Source organism: Leopardus geoffroyi, chromosome B1 (genome assembly GCF_018350155.1).
Source record: "Leopardus geoffroyi isolate Oge1 chromosome B1, O.geoffroyi_Oge1_pat1.0, whole genome shotgun sequence".
NCBI classification, from domain to species: domain Eukaryota; kingdom Metazoa; phylum Chordata; class Mammalia; order Carnivora; family Felidae; genus Leopardus; species Leopardus geoffroyi.
The window spans coordinates 38,106,024-38,130,921 of record NC_059327.1 but is presented as its reverse complement, the minus strand read 5'-3'; the positions used below and the strand labels follow the sequence as shown (position 1 = coordinate 38,130,921).

At 37.6% G+C, this 24,898-nt stretch overlaps 1 protein-coding gene and 1 pseudogene across 17 annotated transcripts in view; both read left to right on the top strand.

Annotated features, from left to right (window-relative positions):
- The window catches only part of PSD3 (pleckstrin and Sec7 domain containing 3), a 796,422-nt gene that overhangs the window by 733,809 nt on the left and 37,715 nt on the right, over positions 1-24,898 (top strand). For 12 of the 17 annotated variants that reach the window (XM_045458150.1, XM_045458143.1, XM_045458113.1 and 9 more), the window contains one exon: positions 6,470-6,613. In XM_045458150.1, coding sequence (XP_045314106.1) covers positions 6,470-6,613 — 144 coding nt within the window. Of the gene's footprint in view, positions 1-6,469; positions 6,614-12,336; positions 12,491-13,565; positions 13,631-23,166; positions 23,655-24,898 lie in introns of those variants that run through there. The other 5 variants (XM_045458181.1, XM_045458193.1, XR_006707649.1 and 2 more) reach the window with 4 other exon arrangements.
- LOC123588052 lies at positions 253-2,288 on the top strand (annotated as a pseudogene).

The following is a 24,898-nucleotide window of genomic DNA, read 5'->3' as shown; positions in this document are numbered from 1 at the left end:
CACCCTTCTTGTTTTTTTTCCACTGATGTACCTTGCTTTTTAAAAACTTTTTATTGTTCTTTTTACTTTGATGGCTTTAGACTTGTATTTTAGTTTTCCTTGGTTGGCTTTTAAGGTGCACATTATAACAAATCCCTAAGATATTACATTTGACTCATAATTTCTGATTATCGTTTTTTAATGTACAATGATATTACATAATCTTAATTTGTTGTCCATAATTATTCACTTCCTGGTAGTCTTTTTAATTATTCCCCCTCGATATAAAATTTTTATATTTTGAAATTATGGGCCAAAGTACCGACCCAGTGGGCCTAAAGGGATGACATTACTGCGTCATCCTCTCCCTTCATTTTGGAGGGTTGAGATGTTTTGCTCCGCTACCCAGAATGGAGGGCTGTCATACCCTGCTCAACCTCTGGACAGTGACGGTATCATGGCCCTATGCGACACCATCACCAATCGCCTGGTGTGGCCTGAGGACCGCCAAGATGCCATTTGTGCAAATCAGTATGCAGTCAAAGTGTAAAAGAACTTTTGAGGCATAAGAAAGTCCACTTAGAAGTCATATTTAAGTACTTGGCAACACTGGGTAATTATACCTCCAGCTACTGAAAAACACAACACAGGGTAATTATACCTCCAGCTACTGAAAAACATAATCTTATTCAGCATACAAAGGATTATTGGAAAAAACAATTACAAGTTGAAGGAAATACCAGAGCTAATTAAGACAGAGGACATTAGACTCTTTTGATGGCAGGAAAAAGAAGATTAAAAAACTGAAAAAGTCAATTTTTGTCAATTAGCAGAATCCTGTCACTTGTTCTTTGAACTTTTTAATTCTCAGGATCCTTTTCTGGGACCACCTCAAGATGAATAGGGGCCCACCACACTTGTGGCATGATGTGAAGCTTACATTTTCTTACAGTACCTCTGAACAAAATGTGATAGACTACTCTGAGTGGAGCAAAAAGTATGAGCCTTAATCTGCTGTCACTAGTGAAAGAAGAATGTCTTTTTCTCAGTCCCACTAGATTCCCATAGTTTGAAAATGTGCTTCTGCTCCCTGTGGTCTAGTTATGGTTGGAATTGCTGGAACTTCCCACCAGGGGAACACTTGTTTGGGCATTTTTGAACAAATTTTTGGATTCATGCACTGCCCTGTTTTGGAAAATACTTGGAAAATCAAATTTATCAACCTGAAAATTATTGGAGAGGGTTCTGTTGCTCTAGGAACATTAATGAAACCAGCTGTTAATTTGAACATAGTAACCTAGAGGTCTTTCATAACATAATTGCTTTATGCAGTGCTAACAAAATACAACTTAATGTAAGGCAGGCATTGGATAGTGGAACTGGAGACCAGGCTTTATGCAGTGGAGATGAGGCATTGTTGAACAAAAGAAAACTGAGTTTACCCAGCTGTATGTCAGTCTAAAAAAACCTTCTATACAGAAACTCTTCCAAATATGTCTTACTCTAACAATAATGTCTAGGTGATTTCAGATGTGAAGATTGACATTTATTAGTTGCAATATCTTACTTGACTACAGAATAACATAGTATGTGATGTCCTTGCTTCTTTCTACCTGAGTTGCAGCAAATGTTCTGAGAGCTTAATGCAATTCATCAAATAAATCCCACATTAGTTGGTATAACTAATAGTGTGGCATAGAAACCAGATAATATTTTCATTATACTTAGTGAATATTCTGCTAATATTTTTACTTTTCACATGGTAAAGGATTAATAACGTTCAAGTCCTTTTCGTTTCTCATTTACTTTTATCTAAATCTGGACAGTATCATAAATGCATGTCATGACAGTACTGTTTTTTAAGTAAGTACATGTTTTAGAGATGTTTAATGTATACTCAAAGTTGTCATTTTAGAAAACTTGAATAACATTCTCAATCAAAAGGTCCAGTAAGTTAGCAGGTGGAGAAAATTTACTTTCTCTTTTTAAAAGAGAAATTTTTTAAAAATTTACTTTCTCTTTTTAAAACATTATTCACAGTTATTTATTGTATACCAAGCCAAATATCTTAAAATCTGCAACATTTTTGAAGTATTTTTGAGCAATAATAAATGCTGTTCTCAAAACAGACCTTATTCTTATCTAAGATTTAAACTAACAGTTTTATAGAATATAGAATGTTTATTATAATACCATATAAAGGAAACATAGTGTTATATATTCAGAGCATTTCACACTAAAGTAGGAGAATATACATTCTTTTAAAGTACCCATGGAACAATCTCCAGAATAGATCACATACTGGGTCACAAATCAGGCCTCAACTGGTACAAGATTGAGATCATACTGTGAATATTTTCAGACCAAAAGCTGTGAAACTTTAAGTCAACCACAAGAAAAATTTTGGAAAGCCCTCAAATACATGGAGGTTAAAGAACTTCCTACTAACGATGAATGGGTTAACCAGAAATTAAAGAGGAAATTAAAAAATACATAGAAGCAAATGAAAATGAAAACATGACAGTCCAAACCCTTTGGGATGCAGCAAAGGCAGTCCTAAGAGTAAAGTACATTGCAATTCAGGCCTATCTCAAGAAGCAAGAAAAGTCCCAAATATACAACCTAATCTTACACCTAAAGGGGCTAGAAAAGAAGTAGCAAATGAAGCCTAAAGCCAGCACAGATAAATTATATAGAAACAACAAAAAAGAAAGTAGACCAGATCAATGAAAGTAAGAGCTGCTTCTTTGAAAGAATAAACAAAATTGATACACCCTTAGCCAGACTTATCAAAAAGAAAAGAGAAAGGACCCAAATAGATAAAATCACAAATGAAAGAGGACATCACAACTGACACCACAGAAATACAAACAATTATAAGAGAATACTATGAAAAATTATATGCCAATGAACTGGGCAACCTGGAAAAAATGGACAAATTCCTAGAAACTCGTAAACCACCAAAACGGAAACAGGAAGAAATAGAAAACTTGAACAGACCCATAACCAGCAAAGAAATTGAAACAGTTATCAATAGTCTCCCAACAAACAAGAGTCCTGGGCCAGATGGCTTCCCAGGGGAATTAGTAGAGTTGATACCTATTCTTCTCAAACTGTTCCAAAAAATAGAAATGGAAGTAAAGCAAACTCACTCTAGGAAGCCACCATTACCTTGATTCCAAAACCAGACAAAGACCCCACTCAAAAGGAGAGTTAGAGACTAATATCCCTGATGAAACTGGATGCAAAAATTCTCAACAAGGTACTAGCAAATCAAATTCAACAGTGCATTAAAAGAACATTAAAAGAATGATTTACCATGAATAAACAAAAGCAAACATGAACTACTGGGATTTCATCAAGATTAAACCTTCTGTACAGGGTGGGAAACAGTCAACAAAAGCCAACAGAATGGGAGAAGATATTTGTAAATGACATAAGATAAAGGGTTAGTATCCAAAATCTATAAAGAACTTACCAAACTCAACACCCAAAAACCAAACAACTTAAGAAATGGGCAGCACTAAGAAATGGGCAGCAGCCATGAACAGATACTTTTTCAAAGAAGATATCCAGATGGCTAAAAAGACACATGAAAAGATAATCAACATCTCACATCATCAGGGAAATACAAATCAAAACCATGATGAGATGTCACCTCACACCTTTCAAAATGGCTAACACTAACAACACAAGAAACAACGGGTGTTGGTAAGGATGTGGAGGAAGGGGAGCCCTCTTGCACTGTTGGTGGGAATGTAAACTAGTGCAGCCATGCTGGAGAACAGTATGTGGAGTTTTCTCAAAAAACTAAAAATAGGACTACCCTCTGATCCAGGAATTTTACTATTAGGTATTTACCCAAAGGATACAAAATAACAGATTCAAAGGGGTACATGCACCTCAGTGTTTACAGCAGCATTATCAACAATAGCCAAACTATGGAGAGAGCCTAAATGTCCACTAATTGATGAATAGATAAAGAAGATGTGATATATATATAAAATAATATATAATATATAAAAGTATAAATATAATATATATTTAATATATAAAATTTTAAAACATAAAATAATATATATTATATAAAATGGAATATTACTCAACCATCAAAAAGAATGAAATCTTGCCATTTTCAACAATGTGGGCAGAGATAGAAAATATTATGCTAAGCGAAATATGTCAGTCAGAGAAAGACAAATACCATATGATTTCACCCATGTGGATTTAAGAAACAAAACAGATGAGCATATGGTAAGGAAGGGTGGGAAGAGAAGAAAAGGAAACAAATCACAAAAGATTCTTAATACTAGAGAACAAACTGAGTGTTGATGGGAGGAGGTGGGTGGGAGATGGGCTAGATGGGTGATGGGCATTAAAGAGGTGACTTGATGTGATGAGCACTGGGTGTTGTATATAAGTGATGAATCACTGAATTCTACTCCTGAAACCAATATTGTGCTGTTATGTTTACCAAAATTTAAATTTAAAAAAAAATGACTATTACAGATGAAAAAAAAAAAAAAGAAATGGAAGGAAAACTTCCAAACTCATTCAGTGAGGCCAGGATTACCTTGATTCCAAAACCAGAGACCCCACTAAAAAGGAGAATTATAGATCAACATCCTTGATGAAATTCTCAACAAGATGCTAGCAATACAGGGGCGCCTGGGTGGCGCAGTCGGTTAAGCGTCCAACTTCAGCCAGGTCATGATCTCGTGGTCCGTGAGTTCGAGCCCCGCGTCAGGCTCTGGGCTGATGGCTCAGAGCCTGGAGCCTGTTTCCGATTCTGTGTCTCCCTCTCTCTCTGCCCCTCCCCCGTTCATGCTCTGTCTCTCTCTGTCCCAAAAATAAATAAACGTTGAAAAAAAAAAAAAAGATGCTAGCAATACAAATCCTACAGTACATAAAAAGAATTATCCACCACGATCAAGTGGGATTTATTCCTGGGCTACAAGTATGAGTCATTATCCACAAATCAGTCAGCATGATACACGAATCTCTGAGTTTCCATTATTTCTTACGGGGAAATTCACTTTGATATACAAATGCTTTGGATTACAAGCATGTTTCTGGAGCAAATTATGCTCTCAAACAAGGTTTTACTGTTTGTCAATGTACTCCTACATCATAAATTAAAATTGTTGGGATTTTTCACCTCTAAATTATCCAACTAGGTTTGAATTGCAAGGTTAAGTTGCCAGATTAATTATATAGTTACTTTAAGGTTTAAATGCTTCATCACCTGGCAACTACTTACTGATCTTGGATTTAGTAATTTTAATTTACAAAAATGTCATATGGAAAGAATTCAACTGGGAATTGTGATGATGTGTTGTACATGTTAATTTTTTACGTTTAACTCTTCTCGTGATCATCTAGGGTGACATGAATTCTGGAAGCAGGAGGAAACAACTCATTTTTTTTTCTCATTGCCATGCCTTTTATGAAGAGTACAAATTGATAAGTCCTAAAGTAAGAACTTCACGAAGGAGGGAAATTCCTTTTGTCTGCTCTTAAAAAAAAAAAGAAAAGAAAAGAAAAAGAAATTATGGTGTTATTATACAAATTGTAGTTATCGCCTAGTTTAATCATTTCCTTTTCATTTACTTTATTCATTTATTTCTTATTGTACATGTGAAATTTATAATGAAGAATTTGGATAATATATATGTGAATGCAGAATAGTAAACAAAGCAGTCATATAACTTTAGGAATGCAAGAAAATTCCAATGTTTTTGTTTCATTTTTAAAATGTTGCCAGAGGGTTTGATGGTGTCTTTCATTATTATGAGGTGATAAAAATGTTGCCCCTAGTATGTAAATTCTTTGGCATAGGATCAACCATGTTGCATTGGTGCATGGTGCCTATAGTGACGCTGTTCAGGCAATAATTTCTCTATAGGAACATTTATTTGAATTACTACTTTGGATCAATAAGATTTTGAAAGAAGTTAGAACCTCTACTACTTTGGAGGGAAAAAGCATAGGCGTATGCATTTTTTAGAATATCTTCAGATAGCTTTCAGAGAATTATTTCTTGGTGACATTGCTCGTCTCAAAAAGGAAAAAGAAAAACTAAGCAGAGAGACTTTTCATTCATTGTGACAGAGGGGGAAATTAGCAGCATTACTGATTGGACAGGAAATAGAAAAGCCAAATTATCTGGGACTCTAAGTGCTTAACTGGTACTTTGCCTTTTGGATTATCTGTTAGGAAGCCTGTTCTCAACTTCATGACCGGTATATTTGATAAGGGGCTCTGAAAGTATTTGGTTTTATAACAAGGGGCCTGTTGTCAGTTTGTAAAGGTATACGTGAATACTAGCATGAGAAAGTTGGTAAGATGTGGCAGCAGAGGCACATTGGACTGTTTTGATGAATTAAAGTCATTCATCATAAGGGATGTTTAAAAGCACTCTATGATTTTTTTATTGAAAAGTACTCTATGAATTATTTCTGATGCTAAATAGCTTAATAAAATCCTGCAGGAGGAACAGCTGAAATCTCATGAAAGCAAACTGAAGCAGATTACCACTGAGCTGGCTGAACACCGCTCATATCCCCCGGATAAGAAAGTTAAAGCCAAGGAGATAGATGAATACAGACTGAAAGATCACTATCTGGAATTTGAGGTATGTTGAACCTAAATGTAATAAATGCCTATACCTAAGTTATTTTATGATTTTTTTCCATGAGACTTTTTTTTTTTTTTTTGGCTACTGCAACTATGGGAAGTATACCTTGACCCTGGCTCTAACTTGGGAGCTCTGGGCATGGTCTAGATCATGGTGGCCCCTCATGCTCAGGATTCTATTTAAGCATCAAACAAACATCAAAAAATAACTGTTAGTTTATGTGCTTAAAAGCAAACAGCCTGCCTGGTTGGGATAATGTGTGCCTGCTGTGAGAAAAAACAATGCCAGAATGGGGCAGCTGCTTTCTATGTGTCTGTATCTCTTCCAGCAGAGTTTGAGTCAAAAAAATAAAAAATAAAAATACAGTGGAGGAAATGAGCTATAGGGTGACATGAAGTATCTGTTATAGTCTGTGTTACTTTCTATCCTTCATCTCCTTCATTCTCATCTTATCATCCTGTTTCTTCCTAAAGCTTGAAACTTAGACTCATTTGAGCACCCTCCTCCTGGCCCCTGCAGCCCCCCCAGTATCTAATCAGGAGCTAAATCCCAGTGCTTAGCCACTCTAGTGTTTCACTTCTGTCTCTTCCTTACCATAGGCAATTGCTCTTATACTTCCTCTGCTCAAGTCCTGGGTTTTTCATCTCTCACCTGAATGTGGTGGTAGCCTCCTGTGTCTCTTTAGTTCTCTTGTGACAGTTAGTTTTTCTTTTTTAATTTTTTTAATGTTTATTTATTTTTGAGAGAGAAAGAGACAGAGCATGAGAGGGTGAGGGGCAAAGAGAGGGGGAACAGAATCTGAAGCAGGCTCCAGGCTCTGAGCTGTCAGCACAGAGCCTGACAACTAGTTTTCTAAGGCCTAACCCAGACAGTGGCATTCCTCTGTTTAGCAGCTGCCCTTGAGGTTCTCTTAAGACTCCCCCCAAATTTATCTTATGAGTAAAGTCCTAATCCTTAATCTCAGAGGATTTGGGTTCCTTCTGTCTTTCTACCACACTGGTTTCTTTCCACAACAGCCTCCTTATGTGTTAGTCACATTTCTGCCTACTCTCTCCAAGTGTACTTTGTGCCTTTGTTCATCTACTTTCTTCTGCCCCAAATGCCCCTTCCCTCATCTTCATTCCTGAAAGTCCTGTTCAGCTTTCAAGATGCAGCTCAAATACCTCCTATGAAAAGACTACTCGGGGTGCCTGGGTGGCTCAGTCAGTTAAGCATCTGACTTTTGCTTTTCCCTCATTTCAAGATCAAACAGTTCATGAGATCAAGACCCCGGGTCAGGCTATGTGCTGATAGTGCAGAGCCTGCTTGGGATTCTCTCTCTCTGTCTCTCTTCTCTCTGCCCTTCCCCTGCTCGCTCTCTCTCAAAATAAATAAAAATTTATTTTTTTAAAAAAGTCAATTCTAAACTTATTAATTGGGTTTAATCTGTTACAGTCCTTGCCACAGTTGGTTTTATGTTAAAGTTTTTCAGTATGTCTTTGTATCTATGGTAGATTCCATAACACCTCCCCCTGTTCAAGATGGTGAGTTCTTGGGAGTACAGAGACCTCAAGTTCATTTCTAATTTTTGCTGTATGCTTGCATATTGAATTGGATAGGATTTCATGGAAGCTTAAAAAAGTATCTCCCTGAGTTATAAAATTTCTGTTATAAGATGTGGCATTTTATCCAGTGCAGATCCATGTACTAGCATTCTTTATGGTCAAGCAAGTTCTTGCTGTGGGCAGATGAAGAAAAGTCATTCTTTTAGTAAAGGTAAAAGTTTATTAGCAAAAACTGTAGAAGCCTCACCAGCAAAAGACTTGAAAAATATTTTGTAAAAAACAAAACAAAACAAAAAACTAAGGAGCTCATCTTTCCCCAGGTTTGTTCATTCTTGAGAAATGGGAGTTTCTCAGAAAGCAATCATAATTCTTCACACTTTGAGTGGCTTTCAGCTCTGGGCCCTTTTATTTTCACACATACTAACTGAATTTCCCAACACCCTCACTCCCCTGTGTCTAGCACTCAACACCTTACTTTGAGCCCTTGACTTTAAAGGCTGAGAGCTTGTCCACAGGAGGTGGGGGTAGCTGCAAGATCATTGAAAAGTTGTCACTGCTAGAAGCACTCCATACTTTTTTTTTTAAGATTTTTTAACATTTATTCACTTTTGAGAGACAGAGTGTGAGTAAGGGAAGGGCAGAGAGAGGGAGACACAGAATCCAAAGCAGGCTTCAGGCTCTGAGCTATCAGCACAGAGCCTGACGTGGGACTCAAACCCACCAACAGCGAGATCATGATCTGAGTCAAAGTCAGACACTCAACCAACTGAGCCACTCAGGCGCGCCTGCACTCTATACTTTTGAACCTAGTGTGGTGCCCCTTTTCAGAAAATGTAACCTAACAAGAACCAGCATTTTCATTTCCTAACATGGAATTTAGACCAAGCTTTGTGGGGATCAGTCTTGCTTTCATTACATTGTCACCTCATGGAACCTGAAAATTGTATTACACAATCCCTGGCTCATCAAAATCATATTCATATGCTAATATGTCAGGCATATTGGATTGTCTCTCAAGTTGCATTAACCTATGTCTATCAGGAAAGTAGAAGAGTAGATGCTATCCAAAAAGGTGTTTATAAAATTAATTCTTTTTAAAAAGTGAATTATTAGTTTTCACTAACTTGTGGTAATATATTTTGTGGGGTCCACTTTGCTATTATTTCAGCCACCAGAATTTGTGTTGTGTGTGTGTTCGTGGAGATCTTTTGCATAGCATTAAGTATTCTGCTTTATAAGCAACATTTTCTTAGCAGACTGCTTCATTCCCTGAATGAATCTAATCTCATTCCCTGAATAGACGGTATGAGAGTTTTTTATTGATCATTTTGTATATTTTGTTCACTTCTCTATCCTCAGGCTTCTGGAACATAGGTTCAATGTATATTTGTTGAATGAATGCATGGAATTTTATTATTATATATAAAAGATAACATCAAAGAAAGTAGTTCTCTGAGACAGCGTAGTAGCTGCCCTGCAAACAAATCTGATAGGCAGGTAAGAACAGTGTCTGCAATTCAGTGTGAATCTCAAGTGGGCAGTGACAGGAAGGGGAGCTTTAATCCCATCTGCATCCTGTAGCCAGTAAGAATAACAGGCAAAAATTAGCTCTTTCACCTACTCCTGTAGTAGGGACCTCCCTGTGGTTTCAGACCATAGGAAATTCTTACAATTTTTACACTTGATAAGGAAAAATGCCTTTATTTTGTTAGAATGTTAAGCTTTTGGTGATTACACTGGGAGTTGTTCCTCCCTTTACACATTTCAGTTGTTTATATCCCAAGTTGCTTTGAGTACCAACAGTCTTCATTGTAGGCCAAATTCATAGCTCTTTCTGTGCCTTCAAAGTCTGACTGACAGTAAGTTATTAGAAATTATAGTAAATAAGTAGGTTCAAAGTGTGAGTTTTTTGTTGTTGTTTTGTTTTAAAGTCTATAAAAAGTCTACAGAGAACAAAGAGACTTCCATTTATCTTACTAGCTTTAGCCTATAAGAAAAAGATTCTCTTTTACTTAAAGCAGCGAACTACACTCAGAATGGGCTATAATTGACTACATCTGTGCCTGTCTCTCTGTTGACAGGGGGAAGAGAGGTTGTTTGTATTTGATTGGATTTGTACCTCCAAGCCATGACTGTTAATTTTTCAGAAGAGTTCACTTGGAACCTAAACTTACTTTTGAAAGAGTGGTTAGACCTAACAAGTCTCTGTTAAGAAACTCATCATCATTTTCCAATTTCAAAAAATAAATATCAGAAATAGCCTCGCTTCTTTATAAATTAACTTATTTCTACTTTATTCAGTTCCCATTTCACTTCAAAATGTCTAAATTGATCTCCATGCTGCTGGTGCATTTGGAAATTTTTCAAGATATGGGACAGATGAATGATTTGTATTAGATATAAAAACTTGATAGCTTGGTAGTTAGCCCCATACATTTGGCTTTGTTTCTTTAGCTTTAAAAACAATGGCAATTAGAAAGTGTAGATACTGTTTACTCCCAGTATTTCATGTAACAAGATGTTTTCAACAGCTTAAATAATTCATCCTTAAGCCTAAGTAGGGAAAGGGAGACTGTGTAGCAGCCCAAACTGTTTAAAAACATGACTGGGTGGTATGAAATTTACAGAAGAGGAATTATTTAGGGCCAGGTTAATAGAGGTTTCTGAGGTTCATTTTAGAGCCAGGTGGAAACTTGGTGGCCAATACAATGCCAATGAATTTAATGTAGCCAACAGACCTAATGTCAGCAGTTTTGTTTGACCAGCACAGTGCTATATTTGTTTTCGTTCTAATTTATATGCACTCAGAGAGGATCAGCAGTCTCTTCTCCACTATTCCCTATTATATCACATCCGGTAGGTTTCCACATTATGTGTTGGCCCAGCCCCTGAATGCATTTGAGTTTGCCATCCCTAGTATAATAGGTGCAGCCAGTTGTATATGCTTTGTGTCTTAGTTAAATCTTTGAACATGGGCATTGGACTCAGCAATCCCTTCATGTTTAGAAAGTGGATACTTCCAGGTGTGTGTTTTCAGGTTCTAATCTAGCAAATAAAAAATTCCACTTCCCTGATGGCTCAAGCCAAATGCAAAATAATGTCCCCTTGGCTTAATGAGCTAGAATTCAGTAAGTTTTCTCTCCTCAATTGCAACCTAGAGTAGCATATACTTATGGCTTAAGACCGTTAGGACCCACACCAGCCACATGGCTAGGAAATTCCATTTTAGAAACAACAAATGTCCATTATAACAAGACATATAAGAAGCTTGGAACAGAATATTTTAAATCTAGAAAATCTAGGACATTCTTGAGACATGCTGCATCTTTTTCTGACTTTGTGATTTTTCTTGGCATGTTAAAAAAAAGGCATGATTCTTTCTAAAATTGACATATTTGAGAATATGAGCAGTGTCATTAAACTCAACTCATGTTTAGAAGTGCCCATAATATAAATATCTAGTTGTAAACCCTCAGTGTTACTGTTGAGTTGTTTGTTGCGTAGTGGCTGGGTGGTTTGAGATTTTTTTAAAAACAAATTCTCAGGTTGAAATTAGCTCTGTTTCCTCAGATTGCTCATTTTTAATTTGCCAACATTAGATAAGTAATTTTCACATTATGGACCACTTTTCTTCTCACAGGAGCAGTGCAAGGACATTTCTCAATACAATGCCAACTGCCACAAGTCAAATCCACCCCTGGAACAAAATGTCCAGGTTATTAATTTATAAGTGGCCTTGATCATATGAGCACAATAACAGCAGTTGTTACCCTTTTTCTACCTAGTGAAATCAAGGGAGAAATTCCATTAACTTACTTAAAGAATATTAGTTGCAAGTCTCAGTCTTAGTAACTGAGTCTAGCCCAGAATGTAATGATGTCTCCTATACAGAAAACATCACAGAAGTGATGATATGTCAGGGTCTGAAAAGCTATATCGCAGGTTAATAGAATTCTTGAGGGAATTTAAGAATTTTATTTTATTTTTTTAGTGGGATACTGTTATGAGTCAAAAACTAGAGACCTAAGATCAGCAGTTTTCTAGGCATTCAAATCTAGTTAACAATAGAGACATAATTCTTGGAATGCCTTTTGGAATTGCATTTTTATGACATGATGTAAGAGGGCTAAGAAGCTCTGAATTTTAATCTGTAAATGATGATGTATGCTTTTGAAGGGAGAAGCTTAGCAACAGGATCCTTTGAATCACATTTTAAAAAGATGATGAAAACAACTAGGGTCATACCTGAGAATAAGCAGCCAACCATCTGACTTGAAATGACTCTCTGTCCCTGTATTTATTCCTCCACGTGCCTGAAATATCTGCTCTGGTAAGGATCACTGCTTTGAGTTAATGTATTATCTGCAGGGTAAGGGCAAATGCAGTGATAAAATAGTAAAATTGGGAAAAGGACTGGCTGGGAGTTAGGAGGCTGTGTTAATCTTATCCTTGATGTGTTTGTTATACATTTATCCTCTATAAGTATTACACATTTATAGCTCGGTTTCCTGGCTATAAAAATGAAATGAAATTAACCTAAAGTTCCCTTCCAACTCTGCTTGTTTGAGGAGAGTGACATATTAACACCAATTAGTTTGTTATATTAACTCATTTTCTTGAAGACCCCCAAGAATGTTAAATGTAGAACAAAAATATTTCAATTTGGGGATTTCAGGAGATCTAGACCAGTACTATGCAATAGAGATATAATGCAAATCACATATGTAATCTTAAATTCTATAATAGCTGCATTTAAAAATTAAGAGAAACACGTGGAATCAGTGTATCCAAAATAGTATCATTTTAACATGTAATCAATATAAAATATTAAGATATTTTACATTCTTTTTTCTTACTAGGTCATCAGAATTTAGTGTATATTTTCTACTTATGACATACCTCAATGCAGATTGACCACATTTCACATGTTCTGTAGCTACCTGAGGCTAGTGGCTACTGTACTGGTTAGCATATATATTGACCATGCAAACTGCTTAAAAGTCAGTTAGGAATTAGGAGGTCTGATAACAGGCCCAGGTAGATATTATACTTAATTTAAGAGGTGGAAAGTGAGCTGATAGGCAGCTATTGTGCACCTATAAAGCTTTACAATGGTTTGCACATGGTGTCCATTTGGATTTAGCACTTGCCTATTGCTGTACCAGTAGTTTAATATTTTGATTATTACTGCTGGTTGGGGATACAATAAAGAGGAGGCCCACCTGGTATGAATGATGTTGCCTATAGCCTTGTAGTGTCCTTTTTCATATCAGTAACTTTTGAGATAGGAGAAAACCAAATACATTTCCCTCATAAAGAAAGTTTTCATGAAAACAATGTAAATTGCCTCCTTTCTGGTTCCTGTAGACTTTTTGATAAATGACCCTCCCCATTGCTTCTGTTAGTTTGCTGACTGCTGGTGCTGAATCCTTTCCTGGGCTAACCTCTGGAATCGGAACAATGAAATGGGGTGTGTATTTTGTTTTCCCTTTTTATTTTTACCCAGAGTACTTTATCTCTGTCTAACTACATTAGATTTTTTTCCTAATATATTCTTTTTTTAATCCCCCCCCAATTTACACCAAGTTAGCCAGCATACAGTGCAACAATGATTTCAGGAGTAGGCCCCCAACACCCCCAACTCTTTCAGCCCGTCCCCCCTCCCACAACCCCTGCAGTAACCTTCTGTTTGTTCTTCATATTTAAGAGTCTTTTTTTAACATTTATTTATTATTGAGAGACAGAGAGAGACAGAGCATGAGCAGGAGAGGGGCAGAGAGAGGAGGAGACACAGAATCCGAAACAGGCTCCAGGCTCTGAACTGTTAGCACAGAGCCTGACGCAGGGCTCGAACCCACAAACTGCGAGATCATGACCTGAGCCGAAGTCAGATGCTTAACCGACTGAGCCACCCAAGTGCCCCTAAGAGTCTCTTAGGTTTTTGTCTGCCTCCCTGTTTTTATATTATTTTTGTTTCCCTTCCCTTATGTTCATCTGTTTTTGTCTCTTAAATTCCTCATATGAGTGAAGCCATATGATATTTGTCTTTCTCTGACTACTTTCACTTAGCTTAATACCCTCTAGTTCCATCCATGTAGTTGCAAATGGCAAGATTTCATTCTTTTTGATTGCCGAGTAATACTCCATTTCGTGTATGTGTGTGTGTGTGTGTGTGTGTGTGTGTGTGTGTGTGTGTATATGTATATATATATATATATATATATATATATATATATATATATATACCACATCTTCATTATCCATTCATCCATTGATGGACATTTGGGCTCTTTCCATACTTTGGCTATTGTTGATAGTGTTGCTATAAACATTGGAGAGCATGTGTCCCTTCAAAACAGCACACTGGGATCCCTTAGATATATACCTAGTAGTGCAATTGCTGGGTTGTAGGGTAGTTCTGTTTTTTTAGTTTTTTGAGGAACCTGCATACTGTTTTCCAGAGTGGCTGTACCAGATTGCATTCCCACCAGCAGTGGAAAAGAGATCCTGTTTCTCTGCATCTTCATCAGTATCTGTTGTTGACTGAGTTGTTCATTTTAGCCATTCTGACTGGTGTGAGGTGGTATCTCATTGTGGTTTTAATTTGTACTTCCCTTATGATGAATGATGTTGGGCGTTTTTTCATGTGTCAGTTGGCCATCTGGGTGTCTTCTTTAGAGAAGTGTCCATTCATGCTTTTTGCCCGTTTCTTCACTGGATTCTTTGTTTTTTGGAGTGTTGAGTTTAATAAGTTCTTTGTAGATTTTGGATACTAACCCTTTATCTGATATGTCATTTGTAAATATCTTCTCCCATTCTGTCAGTTGCCTTTTAGTTTTGCTGATTGTTTCCTTTGCTGTGCAGAAGCTTTTTATTTTGATGAGGTCCCAATAGTTCAATTTTGCTTTTGTTTCCCTTGCCTCCGGAGACGTTTGAGTAAGAAGTTGCTGCAGCCAAGATCAAAGAGGTTTTTGCCTGCTTTCTCTTCAGGGATTTTGATGGCTTCTTGTCTTACATTTAGGTCTTTCATCCATTTTGAGTTTGTTTTTGTGTATGGTGTAAGAAAGTGGTCCAGGTTCATTCTTCTGCATGTCGCTGTCGAGTTTTCCCAGTACCACTTGCTGAAGAGACTGTCTTTATTCCATTGGATATTCTTTCCTGCTTTGTCAAAGATTAGTTGGCCATACGTTTGTAGGTTCATTTCTGGGTTCTCTATTCTGTTCCATTGATCTGAATGTCTTTGTGCCAGTATGTACTGTCTTGGTGATTACAGCTTTGTAACCCAGTTTGAAGTCCGGGATTGTGATGCCTCCTGCTTTGGTTTTCTTTTTCAAGATTGCTTTGACTATTCAGGGTCTTTTCTGGTTCCATACACATTTTAGGGTTATTTGTTCTGGCTCTGTGAAGAATGCTGGTATTATTTTGATAGGGATTACATTCAATATGTAGATTGCTTTGGGTAGTATCGACAGTTTAACAATATTTGTTCTTCCTCTCTAGGAGCATGGAATCTTTTTCCATTTTTTTTTTTTGTGTCTTCAATTTCTTTCATAAGCTTTCTATAGTTTTCAGTGTATAGATTTTTCACTTCTTTGGTTAGATTTATTCCTAGGTATTTTATGGGTTTTGGTGCAGTTGTAAGTGCGATCGATTCCTTGATTTCTCTTTCTGTTGCTTTATTGGTGTATACGAATGCAACCTGTGCATTGATTTTATATCCTGCAACTTTGCTGCTCTCACCGATCAGTTCTAGCAGTTTTTAGGTGGAATCTTTTGGGTTTTCCATATAGAGTATCATGTCATCTGCGAAGAGTGAAAGTTTGACCTCCCCCTGCTGACTTCGATGCCTTTTATTTCTTTGTATTGTCTGATTGCTGAGGCTAAGACTTCCAATACTGTGTTGAATAACAGTGGCGAGAGTGGACACCCCTGTTTTGTTCCTGACCTTAGGGGGAAAGCTCTCAGTTTTTCCCCATTGAGGATGATATTCACGTTGAGTCTATCATATGTGGTCTTTATGATCTCGAGGTATGATCCTTTTATCCCTACTTTCTTGAGGTTTTTTATCAAGGAAGGATGCTGTATTTTGTCAAATGCTGTCTCTGCACCTATTGAGAGGATCATATGGTTCTTGTCCTCTCTTATACTGATGTGATCAATTATATTGATTGTTTTGCAGATATTGAACTAGCCCTGCATCCCAGGTATAAATCCCCCTTGGTCGTGGTGAATAATTTTTTTAATGTGTTGTTGGATCCAGTTGGCTAATATCTTGTTCAGGATTTTTGCATCCATGTTCATCAGGGAAATTGGTCTATTGTTCTGCTTTTTAGTGGGGTCTCTGTCTGGTTTTGGAATCAAAGTAATGCTGGCTTCATAGAAAGAGTTTGTAGGTTTTCCTTCCATTTCTATTTTTTGGAACAGCTCTTTCAAGAGAATAGGTGTTAACTCTTCCTTAATGTTTGGTAGAATTCCCCTGGAAAACCATCTGACCCTGGAGTCTTGTTTTTTGGGGAGCTTTTTGATTACTAATTCTGTTCCTTTACTGGTATGGTCTGTTCAAATTTTCCATTTCTTCCTGTTTCCGTTTTGGTAGTGTCTATGTTTCTAGGAATTTGTCCATTTTTTCCAAATTGCCCATTTTATTTGTGTATAATTGCTGGTAATATTTTCTTATTATTGTTTGTATTTCTGCTGTGTTAGTTGTGATCTCTTCTGTTTCATTCTTGATTTTATTTGGGTCCTTCCTTTTTCTTATCACTTTTGTTAATTCTTTCAAAGAACCGGCTTCTGGATTAATCTGTTCTGTGTTTTCTTTTTTTTGATAGCTTTGATTTCTACTCTAATCTTTATTATTTCCTGCTTGTGCTGTGTTTTGGGTTTTATTTGCTGTTCTTTTTCCAGCTCTTCAAGGTGTAAGGTTACGTTGTGTATCTGAGACCATTCTTCCTTACTTAGGAAGGCCTGAATGGTTGTACACTTCCCTCTTATGACATGTTGGCTGTGTCCCAGAGGTTTTGGGCTGTGGTGTTATCATTTTCCTTGGCTTCCATGCACTTTTTAATTTCCTCTTTAATTCTTGGTTAGCCTATTCATTCTTTACTAGGATGTGCTTTAGTTTCCAAGTATTTTTTGTCTTTCCAAATTTTTTCTTGTGGTTAATTTCCAGTTTCATAGCATTGTGGTCTGAAAATATGCATGGTATGATCTCGATCTTTTTGTACTTGTTGAGGGCTGTTTTGTGTCCCAGTATGTGGTCTATTCTGGAGAACATGCCATGTGCACTGGAAAAGAATGTATATTCTGCTACTTTAGGATGAAGTGTTCTGAATATATCTGTTAAGTCCATCTGGTCCCATGTGTCACTCAAAGCCATTGTTTCCTTGTTGATTTTCTGATTAGATGATCTGTCCATTGCTGTGAGTGGGGTGTTGAAGTCTCCTACTATTATGGTTATTATCAATGAGTTTCTTTATGTTTGTGATTAATTTATTTATATATTTGGGTGCTTCACATTTGGAGCATAAATGTTTACAATTGTTAGGTCTTCTTGGTGGATAGACCCCATAATTATTATATAATGCCCTTCTTTATCTCTTGTTACAGTCTTTATTTTAAATTCTAGATTGTCTGATATAAGTATGGCTATTCTGGCTTTCTTTTGTCGACAATTAGCATGATAGATGGTTCTCCATCTCCTTACTTTCAATCTGAAGGTGTCTTTAGGTCCAAAGTGGGTATCTTGTAAACAGCATATAGGTGGATCTTTTCTTCTTACCCATTCTGTTACTCCATGTCTTTTGATTGTATTATTTAGTCCATCGACCTTTAGAGTGAGTACTGAAAGATATGAATTTATTGCCATTATGTTGCTTGTAGAGTTGGAGTTTCTGGTGGTGTTCTCTGGTCCTTTCTAGTCTTTGTTGCTTTTGTATGTATGTATGTATGTCTTTTCTCCCCTCAGAGAGTCCCCCTTATATATTCTTGCAGGGCTGGTTTAGTGGTCACAAACTCCTTTAATTTTTGTCTGGGAAACTTTTAATCCCTCCTCTTATTTTGAATGACAGTCTTGCTGGATAAAGAATTCTTGCTGCATTTTTTTCCAATTTAGTACATTAAATATAATCTGCCACTCCTTTCTGGCCTGCCAAGTTTCTGTGGATAGGTCTGCTGCAAACCTGATTTGTCTTCCCTTGTAGGTTAAGGACTTTTTTCCCCTTGCTGCTTTCATGAGTCTCTCCTTGACTGAGTATTTTGTGAATTTGACTATGATATGCCTTGTTGATGGTCAGTTTTTGGTGAATCTAATGGGAGTCCTCTGTGCTTCCTGGATTTTGATATCTGTGTCTTTCCCCAAGTTAGGAAAGTTTTCTGCTATGATTTGCTCACATAACCCTTCTACTCCTTTTTCTGTGTCTTCATCTTCTGGGACCCCTATGATTCTAATGTTGTTCTTTTTTTTTTTTTTTTTTTTTTTTTTTTAATTTTTTTTTTCAATGTTTATTTATTTTTGGGACAGAGAGAGACAGAGCATGAACGGGGGAGGGGCAGAGAGAGAGGGAGACACAGAATCGGAAACAGGCTCCAGGCTCTGAGCCATCAGCCCAGAGCCCGACGCGGGGCTCGAACTCACGGACCGCGAGATCGTGACCTGGCTGAAGTCGGACACTTAACTGACTGCACCACCCAGGCGCCCCTAATGTTGTTCTTTTTTTAAGGAGTCACTGATTTCTCTAATTCTTAAATTGTGCTCTTTTGCATTAGTCTCCCTCTTTTTTTCAGTTTCATTATTCTCTGTGAGGTTGTCCTCTTTATCGCTGATTCGCTGCTCTGCCTCATCCATCCTTGCTGCTGTGGCAACCATTTGAGATTGCAGCTCTGTTATAACATTTTTTATTTCATCCTGACTAGCTTTTACTTCTTTTATCTCCACAGAAAGTGTCTAATCTATTTTAGACTCCAGCTAGTATTCTTATTATTATGATTCTAAATTCTGGTTCAGACATCTTGTATCTGCGTTGGTTAAGTCCCTGGCTTTCATTTCTTCCTGCTTTTTCTTTTGGGGTGAATTCATGAATTTCATCATTTTGAAGGAAGAAAAGGAATTAATGAGGTAGAAAAATTAAAATAAAAATATTAAAATTAAAAAATTAAAAACACACACAAAAATCAAATAAATGATACTAGATCATAGGTGTGTTTTTGTCTGGGTGTTGACAGGGGCTTGATAGATTAGAGAGAAATGTGGGGAGGGGAAGGAAATCATTTGAAAATTTGAAAAAATGAATACAATGAAATAGAATAAAATGAAATGATGGAAGTAAAATAGAATTTGAAAAATTTACAAAAAAGTAAAAAATATATAGCATAAAAAAATTAAAAGTATTTTTAATAAAAATGGAAAATAAAAAATTTTTTTTTCTGTGTTCAAGAAGAAAAGAAATGAAAAAGAGAAAATAAAATTGAATAGATGGACCAGTGAGCAGACTGAAATAAGATTGAAATTACTTCATTTTCCCCTAGAAGTCAAGCTATGAAGCGCTTTATAATCCATTAACTAAGCAGGCAGAGAGACTTTTGGTGTTCCTGAAGAGCGAGGTTGGCCCAGTTGGGTGGGACTTAGTGTAATGGCTCTGTTCCCCACTAGATGGCGCTGCTTAGCTTACTGGGGTGGATTGTTGTGGCACTTGTAGGTGTGTATGTGGATGCGCAGGAAGGGTGAAAATGGCATCACCCAGGTACCCAGTCTCTGCTATCAGAACTCTGTTCTCCCCAATCAGCAATCGTGCACCTGTCCTTTGTCTCCAGCTTCTGTCCACTCCCCGCTTTTACACTGTCCCTGAGCAAGCCCCAGGCAACACCTCCCTCCTGAGTTTTATCTCAGATGTGGCTGTTTTCCCAACCCCTTACTTCTGAGGGACTGCAGCTTTGACCTATTCTGCCCCTCTGTGGGAGGGTCTCACTGAGTAATGGCTGGGTGCCAGCCATACCCAGGAGCATTTGCGGGACCGTGCTGCTGCCGATGCCCAGAGACTGTGGCTGGGTGCCAGCCCACCCCAGAAAAAGTTCACGTGATCGTGTGGCAGCAGCACTTCAGGGATTATGGAAAATCACAACACACATCTGGCACCAGGCTTCACCCACGACCTTGTTCCAGTACCAGTGAATGTGGTTGTTTTCCCAGGTCCACTGGTGCCTTTACCTGGTCGGGGAGGGTGGGGGCACACAGCCTCTACCAGATGTCTTCCCAGCAGGGGAACTGACTCTCCCCATGTGGCCTGAAGACCCCCAGACTTTACCCTGCTCCTGAGGATTTGTCCTTCTTACCAGAGCACCACCAGGTATCGAACTGCAGAGTTTCAGTCTTTGCACCCCCCCTATTCATAGAGTCTTAATGAAATTTAAACCCTCTCCTTTCTCCTTTCTCCCTTGTTAGTTCAGTCCTTGCAGCTGTTTCTACTTTTCCACTTTCTCTCCAGCTGCTTTTTTGGGGGGGATTTCCCATATTCTCCCCCCAACTCCGTCCTCTCTTCACATGCAAAAACAACTCCCTGCCCTCTGCGGCTTCACTGTACCCCCAGTTCACCTCTCCCCACCACATACCTGCTGAGTTCTGTGGTTCAGATTGTGCAGATTGTTGGCTTAATCCTCAAATCAGTTTTCTAGGTGTGCAGGATGGTTTAGTGTTGATCTGGCTGTATTTCATGAACGCGAGATGCAAGAAAAACTTCCATGCTGTTCTGCCAACTTGGCTTCTCCTTCCTAACATATTCTAGAAGAACATGTATGCTTTTGATGTAAGAGTTTTAAATTTTAAGTTCTTGATCTGAGATGAAGAGTCTTTTGAGTTGGGGTGCTGGACAGGCTATTGAGATTGTGTAGGTGTTTCTAGTTAAAAATTACTCAATAGACTTATAATGAAAATATAAACTGTTCTTTAATTTTTTTCTGGAAATATTAGGGAAAAAACCATATGCAAGCCAAGAGATGTTTGCTATAGGAATTTTCAGCACAGCATTCTTTGGAAGACTAGAAATTGGCTCTACTTGTGTCATAGACGTTTTTCAGGAACACTCAATAATTTGTCTACTTATGTTCCTCCTTGAGGTTCTGCTCACTCACACAGCAAGGAATGTGCAAGGTGCTTTCACAGCAGGTTTCTTCCCTGACCAGGTCTGGCCTTTGGCAAAATTGTGAAATAAGTAAACCATGGCTGGTTTTCCCATTTGCCTTTAGTGTCCTATTCCCCGTTTTCTGGTTCACCTTTTCCTCCCAAGAATCAGTATTGTGTCTTCTTTCATATATGTTGTTTCTAAGTAGTTGTCACCTATTTAGAGAATCCCGGAAGGTTTACAGCTGGAAAGTGGCCCCACCCCCTCATTCTGCCTATGTGGAACCTGAGACCTGGAGGGAGCAAGGGACTTAGACAAGGTATGGTTGCTTGGTGTTCTAACTCCACTGGTTGGAAGATGCTTTATCAAGACAAGCTCAAAATTGGACACAGAACCAGTAAGATGGTAGCTTATGGTACTTCCCATTTAAAGGGACATTTGAACTGAGAATACAGAATGTGTAAAACTACTTTAAGCTCAAAAAGCAATTAATAAATCTCTGGGATGAAATGTCATGGAAGATTAGTGGGGAAGGTATTTTAAAGCCAGTCTTTCAAAGCCTCCTCAAACCTACTTTAAATGTTTCCTGGAAAGACTGACCCTGTTTCCCTATGACCCTTTTTGGAGCTGTGAGTCTGGCAAACAAGTTGTAGTGAAGACTCTGTGAATGTGCTGCTGAGGGTTACCTTGTATGACTTTAAGGAATTCCAATATAAGCAGAAGTATAAACAAAATATAAACCAAAAGATTAACAGCATGACTTATAAAAATGTCACCATAACAGACTAAACTTTTGTTTTAGATGTGAGCTCCTTATGGAAAAGTTTGGTGAGGGACAAGAGGGACAAACTTTTCTTTTAATGTTTTTATTTATTTTAGAGACAATTAGAAAGCACAAGTTACAGAGGGGCAGAGGGAGAGCGAGACAGGATCCAAAGTGCTCGGAGCTGACAGCACAGAGCCGATGCAGGGCTCAAACTTACAAACTCTAAGATCATGACCTGAGCTGAAGTCAGATGCTGAGCCAACTAAGCCACCCAGGCATCCCAAGAGACAAACTTTTATTCCACAAGAGTTAAATTTAATTATTTGTCCAGATAAATCTCTAGCTCAAATTACTTACCTTGAGTTTGTAGAAATTTGACATCATATCCCTGTGTTTCAAAAGAAAATATCTTTTCCATTTTTTTAAAGCAAACATTTTAATATTTTTTAACTTTTTAATTTCATTTTTGAGAGACAGAGCATGAATGGGGGAAGAGCAGAGAAAGAGGGAGAGACAGAATCTGAAGCAGGCTCCAGGCTCTGAGCTATCAGCACAGAGCCTGATGCGGGGCTCAAACCCATGTGCTGTGAGATCATGACCTGAGCCCAAGTCAGGCACTTAACCGACTGAGCGACCCAGGCACCCCTAAAGCAAACATTTTAATCCCATTAACCCGGAGTGAATTTTCTTTTACAGTTAACTTTATACTTGTCTGCTGTCAAATCCCTCACACAAGGCCAAGTTGTGTAGAGCCATTGGGAATAGGCATAACTGGAGCCCCCAGAGCCAGAAGCCTTGTGGATGACAGTTCTCTGTGGGATTGCCCCATTGGTGGATTGGAACTAAACAATTGGAACTAAACACTTCTTAAATATTCCACAGAGAAAATAAAATGTGTACTATTTTCTAAGTAAGTTTTGGGGCTTTTAAATTAAGAATTTTGAGTTAAATTTTTTAAAAAGAGAAATCTGTGTACTAATACAGACTGAACTTATAGAAAGGGTTTGAGAGCTAGAGAAACAAAGAAAGAGAGAGGTAGCAGTGTTTTAAAAATTATTTCTCAGCAGAAATCAAGGAATTAAGGTATATTCTCCTTAACAACCCAAGTGTTTTTCTTTTCCACCAAAGATGGAGTTGTTGTCCTGCAAAAATAAAAAGCAGTACAGGGGATCCGCCCTCTCATTCCTGGAAGCCAGGTGGGCCCTGAGGAGGGCAGTAGCAGGACCAGAAGGTAGGAGAGGGTCCAATGATGGCCATTCAGCTCTCCTTTCTTTCTAAATGACCCACGGAAGAACTCTTTAGAAGCAGTGTATTAGGGCTGAGTTACCACCAGGCAAAGATGAAATGCCATAGGAATATCTGGGCTGGGAGGCCCAAGAGCAAAAGAATGGAGGCAATGAAGCTCTGTATAAATCCAGTCCTTTTTGTCTATATTAAAGCCCTCTGACCTCTTCCACTTATTATTATATAAAAGCAAGCTTTTTGTTTTAAAATTTTTTGAAATAGAAGTCACAAATTCCATTTAGAGAACAATAGAGCCAAACAGTAGACTGAAATGGAAAAATGGAATTCAAGTTTCCTCACATTTTCTCAGAAAGCCACAAATACAAACTATACAAATTGAAATGTGTGTATTTGCTATATTTAGGCAGTGGGTTACCACTACATGCTAAAGCCTAATATGGGAGTAACATAGGGAAAAAATTCTTTTAAAAATTTATTTTTTTTAAATGTTAAGTCCTAGCATAGCTTTCAGATAAGAACTTACAGAAAGCTGTCTTGAATGTAATTGCTGTCTTAATTTAGCAGTTAGTAGTTGATGAGCCAGCTTTTCAAGGAGAAAGTCTCTTCAAATCAATTCTACCATAATTCCATAGAATGAAAACTAGAGATGAACAGTATTTATTTGAAAAGCAGTTACTTCAAGAGTGCCTTCTTGCATTGTTTGCTTGTTTTTAGTTTGTAGTTTATTTGCTTTCCATTGTAAAAATCTAGTAGTGTTTTGCTATGTACATGACATTATTGATTTTCTCCTCATTTCATTTTAAAATGGCCTTTTACCCTTTCTGTGTGAGAAAGGGAAATGTCAGGAGAAAATGTGTTCAGGATTTGATTGCTAGAGCAGTGAGGTCCGAATGTAAAAGGCAGTATTAAGTTAAGATTGCCAGCACAGTGTTATTTTCATTCAGATTGTTACTGCTGTATTCGTGTATCAGAAATCAAAAGGAAACAGTGTACTGTTAAATGAAATAAATGGTATGCAGAGCTCAAGAGAAAATAAACTGTTTGATCAGATACATGTAAATTTATATGTGGATCTGATTAAACTTCTTTTCAAATAAAATCAATACTTGGGTTTTTGTTTTGTTTTGTTTTGTTTTGTTTTGTTTTGTTTTTGTTTCTTTTAGTAGGCAGTTAACATTCAACCTAAGCAACAGCTTGCTTCCCTTAGACATGATATTTTTCATTCCTCCCTAGTAGGCATTGCTGCTAGTGAAAAGGGATATTGTTTTCCACACACTGGGAAGTATTGTTATAGGTAATTAAAAACCAACTGTTTAGGGGCGCCTGGGTGGCTCAGTTGTCTAAGCATCCAACTTCAGCTCAGGTCATGATCTTGTGGTCTGTGGGTTTGAGCCCCACATCAGGCTCTGTGCTGACATTTCAGAGCCTGGAACCTGCCTCAGATTCTGTGTTTCCCTCTCTCTCTGCCCCTCCCATGCTCATGCTGTGTCTCTCTCACTCTCAAAAATGAATAAATGGTGAAAAAATTAAAAGACAAACTGTTTAATAAGCTAATATAGCAAACAATAAAAAAAAGTCATCAGGAGGTTACAGACTGAAAAAAGAACTTTGTTTT